Raw genomic sequence first — 7,081 nt, 5'->3', positions numbered from 1 at the left:
ACCTCATGGATTTTATCACGAGTGATTAGTGAGACGATAACATCTTATATTCTTGAAACCAAGATGTGTGAGTTGTATGTTGCGAGTCGATTGCACATTGATAATATGTAAACGCACCAGTGACTTGGTGTTATAAAACATATTGTTGTGTGTGATTTGGTGAGTGAGTGCAAGCAAGCATTGAGTCAAAGTTTATCCGTTCCTTTTATCCAAAGTACGATAAAAGTGATATCTGTGGGCCCCTCGATGATTTAGTGATGGCAACTAAGCTCTTGGCCAAGCCGGGACTAAATTGATGTGTTTAATTGTAGTCTATTGTCAGTCGTCATAAATATGAATTCGGGAAACAACACATAGACATAGAGAATGATTTAGATCCATGTCTCAGTCTATAAGATATCTAGAATGGAGGAATATATGATCCCTTATCTAAAGGACACGCGTATCTGATAAGATCAGAGTTGACAACGGCTTTGGAAAGCTACGATTGTAGATCAGGATCTGAAGTCATACGCATAATAGTTATTAGACTTATCCAAGTGGGAGACTGTTGGATAAGTGTCTAAGTCCATAACTATTTTGGTATGTACTTGACCCGATGGTGCATGGTCCTTTTGGGTTGCCTTCACCAAAGCAACTTGATAGGATGAATTATGGAGAGAAAGGATTAGATATGATTTATTAATATATTATGAGAATAATATATTAAAGGAGAAATCATATTGTTTAATTAATATTAGTCAAAAATTAATAAGAATTAAGTTTGTGGCTAAAAGAGATTAATTAAACTTAAGGGACTAGAATTATAATTATAAGATAATTGCAATTAGGCTATGGATTACCTTATAATATAAGGTTGGACGAATTCTATGGGGAAACCCATTAGAAATCGTCCAATGCTTATTAAAAAGGGGGTTCATGGGTTGCTTAGGGCCTAAGCATCCAAATTAGGGTTTCCTTGTTAGATAACCCTAATAGCCTCACTATTTAAAGAACCCTTAAGCCCCAAAAACGTGGTGAACTTGTTCTCTAGGGTTTCTACACATTTTTGGGTGTCTCCTCTCTCCTTATTCTTTATCCTCTTGCTCTTGGTGTTTGTGAACTATTAGAGGAGTGACATTTGTGACTCTACGCTTTCTAAAGTCAATACAAGAAGGATTTGAGATTGTTATTGCTACATAACAATCAAGGTATGATCTAAACCCTAATTCATATGTTATATTGATTATCATATACTAGATCTAGGGTTTATAGTCTTGGATGAATTGTATGTACCATAGAGAAACCTAGATCCAAGCATTAGGGTTTGCATGAGCACATAGGATGTTCTTTTGGCCAAAACCCATCAGGGAATTGGTATGTAAAAACATATAGTCTGAAGCACACTTGTCTGCAATCAAGAAAAATATGAGCTTGCACAACCACTTTTCTCGTAAAACATATTATTAGACAAGTTCAATCAAACCCCACAGATCCAATTCGAGCCTTACAAGATGACTTTCAGTAGACATACTCAGTGGGGATTTCAAAGAATAAGATGTTTATGGCCAAGGCAAGGGCTACAAAGAATGTTGTTGGGGATTACTCAGAGCAGTATGACATGCTTAGAGAAAGGAAGGGACATCTTAGATGTGCTTCTACATAACACGTGTGCAGTTCTGAATGGTAAGTTGGAGAAAGGAAGGGACAAGTAAATCATTAAATGATTGGAATTTATAAGGGAATATCTAATGAAGAGGATCTACAATGTGGTTAAAGAGGAAAGGAAATGCCGAGGTCCTCTCACACCTACTGCAACCAAATTTTTAAAGAAGAATGAGCTACAAGCAGTTGAGTATATTGTAAGGTGGAATGGTGGTGGAAAGTATCAGGTATTTGGACCATGGAATGATCAACATGTTGTGGACATTAACCACATGACATGCACATGTAGGAAGTGGGAATTGACAGGAATCCCTTGCAGGCATGCCATAGCTACCTGGAGTGAGATGAAACACATTGGGGAAAAGGTAGGGGATTTGTACACTTGGGTAAAAACAAAAAACTTTATTTACTAGAAACTTGGAAGGCTGCATATGACTTTAAAGTTGTACACATAAAAGGCAGGTCAATGTGGCATAAAAGTGATTTTCCCACTAGAATTATCCCACCGCCACACCACAAAATGTATGGCAGGTTAAAGAAGAAAAGAAGACAGTCCATGGAGGAAAGAATGAGCCAAAAGGAAAAGTCTAGTCAAATTGAAAGTGTGATAGAAAGTCAAGGTCAAAGTCAAGGATCCAAAGAAGTGGAGAAGCTTAGTAGGAAATTTGGGAGTGTCACTTGTGAAAAATGCAAACAAAAAGGACACAACTCAAGGACATGTAAAGGTCAAGGTGCATGTCAGCAGGAGCCTGGAGGGGCTAATGAAGGTTATGATCAAGAGTAGTTCGTATGGCCAAGTGTAGTCTTAGGTTATAAAATCTTCTTTTGGTCTAATGTTTTTAAGAAACTAGCATATGTTAGTTGTTTTAACTGTGGTTAGTATGTTAAGTTATTTTGTAATTCCAAAACTCATGTGGTTGCTTCGTTCTTGTTACACTTGGATATTGTAATGGCAGTTGCTTTTGCTTATGTGTTATGGTATTGTAATTTGAATTGAACTCCATGTTCTTATTTGGATTATATGTTCTGATTCAATAACACTTAGTAAGTTCTATTATGGTATTGTACTTTTCTTATTACCATTTCATGTATTGTATTACCATTACAATCTCCACAACAACAAAAATTAAATAAGATAATATTCCATACATTATAATTCGAGGTACAAGGTTCATGAAATGACCTTTACAGTATACAAAGGCCTATTCATCAAAACAAGAAGATCCCAAAAAAACACCTCAGCACCACAGGTAGAACTTAACCCTAATCCCTAATTCTACGTCCATAAAACAAGAAAAAAAATCGAACTTCACCACAAGTAGAACTTCAATTTACAAACTTCATCTTCTAACTCTTTCACTGCCATCTTCAGGTAAAACCTCAAATTCTGAATTTCATCTTCTAACTCTTTCACTGAAAGCTTCAAATTGTTCATGCTCTTTAGTAGACCATGAATGATAGCCTTAGCACGATCACACATTGGTGGATCGAAGCATCCAAGTAATCGAAATTTTGAGTCCTTTCAAAGATGAATAGCACAAAATTAGGGCAAGAATAAGGTGTTTGATTACAAAAATTAGAACACTACTTTACCGATAGAGGGCATGAGTAGAGGCGCCAACCTGGATTGAGTTGAGCCCACGACGTGCGCAACACAGAATTGTTGCCACAGAAACATATGATAGCTACCATTTTCACAAAGAGAGCCGTTGGGGAAGATGGGTTTCAAGCCGATGTTAAATAGAGAAATTAGATTGAAATTTTTGTCCCATAAATGAAAAGAAAAAAATACCCTCATGTGCATGACACGGGGGGAAGAAAACGGAATGCCTCTAACAGCAGATAGAGGCAAGGACCAAATCCACAGCTCAAACTTCAAATAAGGACGTTTTTTGCTAGCAATATTTTGAGTAATTTGATTGATATAAGTAATTGATTTGACTGAATTGAGAGATTGATTTGATTGATTTACTGAATTGAGGGATTTGAGTAATTGATATGATTAATCTGAGTGGTTGATTAGATTGATTTAAGTGATTGATCTGAGTGATTGGTATGAGTGTTTAAAACTGATTTAAGTGATGTGTATTGATCAAAGTAATTGATTTAAGTGATTTATCTAGGTAATTTATTTTGGATCAAAGTGAATGATCTGAATAGTTGATCTGATAAATCTATATTGATATGAATGATCGAACTGAGTGATTGATTTAAGTGATTCGAGTAATTAATTTGAGTGATTCATGAGTATTTGAGTAGGTTGAATTGAATGATTCGTGAAATCGTGAAGTTGTTGAGAAATGAGTGATAGTATTTGAGATATGATTCACAATGGATCGACTTCCCGAGCACTTAGTCGATATCTATTTATGTGAAGGATTGATGAGTTTTACTCCATATAATTCATGTTAGTGATCTACTTGTGGCTTAAGAGATGAGCCATAACTCAACTATCCTATAGTAATTGAGAAAAGGCTAAGAGAAATAGCCAACTTTAGTAATGGTATACTACCAATTATGTGGAGGATTGATTGATTTTGATATTAGAGAAGGATGTTAATGATTAGGAGAAGTGATGATTTGTAATTATAAGGACCATTTTCCCTAGCAATTAAAATCGATTACTACCAAAGAGTTAGATGATATTAAAATAGAAAAAAGAGTTTGAGAAAGAATAGAGAAATGAGATGAGATTTAGAAAAGACAAGAGAACATAAGATGAGAATAATAATAGATGAAAAAGCATGAGATGAGATAGAGTAAGAGCATGAGAACTAATGAGAACTGAGTGAATAAGATATTTTAGATTGGTGGCATGAGATTAAAATAGATTCCAAGGAAAAAATCTTATAAAGGAGGGAAGAACTTGTTATACATGTGTTTCGTGTTTCGTAACAGGTATTAACTCAAGAGATATAGATCACTGACTGATATGGTGATTCATCACTCTCCCTCTTTCTTTATGATTGTTATATGTTTAAATTATATATCTTTACATATAAGTATGAGAATCGTGAGGCACTAAGTCAGTGCCATCAAGTTATGAGATAGAAGTAGATCATGAATATACATAGGAACATGTATCTGAGCATATATGTAGATGATTTGAGTATATTTATGAGATATACATAGAGACATGTAGCTGAGCATGTGATGAGCCTAATTTCCTTTGGGAAATGAGATTTATATTCCTTCGGGAAAGAGATTAAGATACAAGTATATCTCCTTCGAGAAATGAGATTTATATTCCTTTGGGAATGAGATCAATATACGAGTATATTTCCTTTGGGAAGTGAGATTTATATTCCTTCGGGAACGAGATCCAGATACGAGTATATTTCCTTCGGGAAATGAGATTAATATTCCTTCGGGAATGGGATCGAGATATTAGAATATATCCTTCGGGAATTGAGATTGATATTCCTTCGGGAACGAGAATGAGATATGTGTATATTGCCTTTGAGAATGAGATTGAGATATGAGTATATTTCCTTCGGGAATGAGATTACAAAATGAGTATAGTCGAGATGAAACATACAAAGTATATGAGATTGAGAATGAGATGATATATATATATATATATATATATATATATATATATATATATATATATAATTGAGATGAGACATGCAGAGTGCACGAGATTGAGTGCGAGATGGATATATAGAGTACACAAGACTCAGCATGAGATGAGTAATATGGAGTGTACGAGATTGAGCATTAGATGGGGTATATAGAGTATACGAGATCTAATGGAGATGAGACATACAAAATGTATGAGATTGAGTGTGAGATGGATATATGTAGAGAATACGAGAATGAGAATGAGATGAGATATACAGAGCATATGAGACTGAGTTGAGATGATATATACTATATGAGATATATAGAGTATATAAGGTTAAGTAGAGATGAGATATAACAGAGTACAGATTATGAGAGAGAAAGTAATAAAAGATAGGAGAATAACTCACCAGACCTAGTGTCTAATGTAGTAGAGATTTTATGTTTTGCAGCTACAAGTTTCAGCAGTGTGGTACTAGAAGAGTGAGTAGACAAAAGCACAAGATCAAGATTTAAATATTAGGATGCTATTTTGTATTCTTCTTTTATATAAATAGATAGATTTATAGTGTGCTCAATTGATTTAACATGGGATGTAAAAAGTTTTAATTTTGATTATATTTTCCGTAATTGTAAATAAAATTTTGACAATTCTTATAGATTAGATGTTAGAGCTCGAGGGTGTTACATGTATCCATCGATCTTCTTACACTCCGGAGTTACGAGACTGAGATAGAGGATTGCAAAATCATTGTATCATGATGTGTAGGATAAAATCTACATTCCATTTATGGTTAAGCTACACAATTCTTGCTCCAATTTATGTATCTCATCTCTGGGGCAAAATCTTTCTATAAGCACCGGTTTTAGTTCTCCCCAAGTTATGCCATAGGCTGGGTTAATGCCCTTTGTCTTGGTATAGTTGTTCCACCAGGTAAGGGATAAATCCATGAAGGTGCAAGTCGCAAGCTTAACACGACAAGTTTTCGCACAATAATTGATGTGGAATACCGATTCCATCTTTTCAGCCCAGAGAATCGTTCCTACAACTCCTTCATTATCGTGGCAGGGTATGGGTTTGTTGTAACACTAAATTTTTCAAACAAAATTTTCGATTTTTATAAAAGCATAATTCCATCAATTTTCATAGAAACAACCCCTTTTCAATTGTTCAACAATATATTACAAAATCCCAAGATCAAAATGTCAAGCTCCAAACGTGTGTGTACAGATCAAGCCGGCGCCTTCCCACGGTCGTCACTAGTACCTGAAACAAATAACATCAACACTGTAAGCACAAGGCTTAGTGAGTTCCCAAAATACTACATATAACACATATTAGCCACTCGAGGCTATAACTCTGTGGGTCCGTGCACCCAAACTCTGTGAACCCTCAGGTTCTAACTCTGTGAACCTTCCGGTTCTAGCTCTGTAAACATGCACAGCATCAAACACATAAAAGTAATGCAGTACAACACATAACATACATGGCATACAAATACTCTAACACATACTCTGGTTACCTACTCAAGGTAAAGTATAGTGAGAAGACTCACCTCGTGTGTCTCGGTAAACCGTAACCCTGAAATCACTAAACACTCGATCCGCCGAGCTGAAGTCCCCCTATAGCACAATATATCTCTAATTAACACTTTCTCAACTAAGGTTGACCATACCATAACAGGACAATCTAGGTCAACGCTGGTCAACGGTCAACTTGACCGGACTCGGCGAGTGCACTATAGCGACTTGGCGAGTCTGAGCGAAATCACCAATTTCCCTGAAACCCTCTCTTGACACGTCGAGCATCCCTTCCCAACTCGACGAGCTCCACCTGGCACGAGTTGTGGGGCCACCACGACTCAACTCACCG

At 35.9% G+C, this 7,081-nt stretch overlaps 1 protein-coding gene across 1 annotated transcript; it reads left to right on the top strand.

The window, feature by feature from the left end:
- Window positions 1-1,730: 1,730 nt before the first annotated feature.
- LOC145029853 (uncharacterized) lies at window positions 1,731-2,428 on the top strand. Its single transcript, XM_078978307.1, has 2 exons — window positions 1,731-2,020; window positions 2,107-2,428. The coding sequence occupies exons 1-2, from the start codon at window positions 1,731-1,733 to the stop codon at window positions 2,426-2,428; spliced, it is 612 nt and encodes a 203-aa protein (XP_078834433.1).
- The last annotated feature ends 4,653 nt before the right edge of the window (window positions 2,429-7,081 follow it).

Source organism: Lactuca saligna, chromosome 2, assembly GCF_052625555.1.
Source record: "Lactuca saligna cultivar CGN05327 chromosome 2, ASM5262555v1, whole genome shotgun sequence".
NCBI lineage: Eukaryota > Viridiplantae > Streptophyta > Magnoliopsida > Asterales > Asteraceae > Lactuca > Lactuca saligna.
The sequence above is the reverse complement of the archived record's forward strand: the minus strand, read 5'-3'. Positions and strand labels throughout refer to the sequence as shown.

Excerpts from the sequence above, each read along its gene's own strand:
- LOC145029853 (XM_078978307.1), top strand. The coding sequence starts at position 1,731 with ATGAAGAGGATCTACAATGTGGTTAAAGAGGAAAGGAAATGCCGAGGT. Across the intron at positions 2,021-2,106 it reads GGGGAAAAGGTAGGGGATTT|GTCAATGTGGCATAAAAGTG; the intron begins GTACACTTGGGT and ends CATAAAAGGCAG.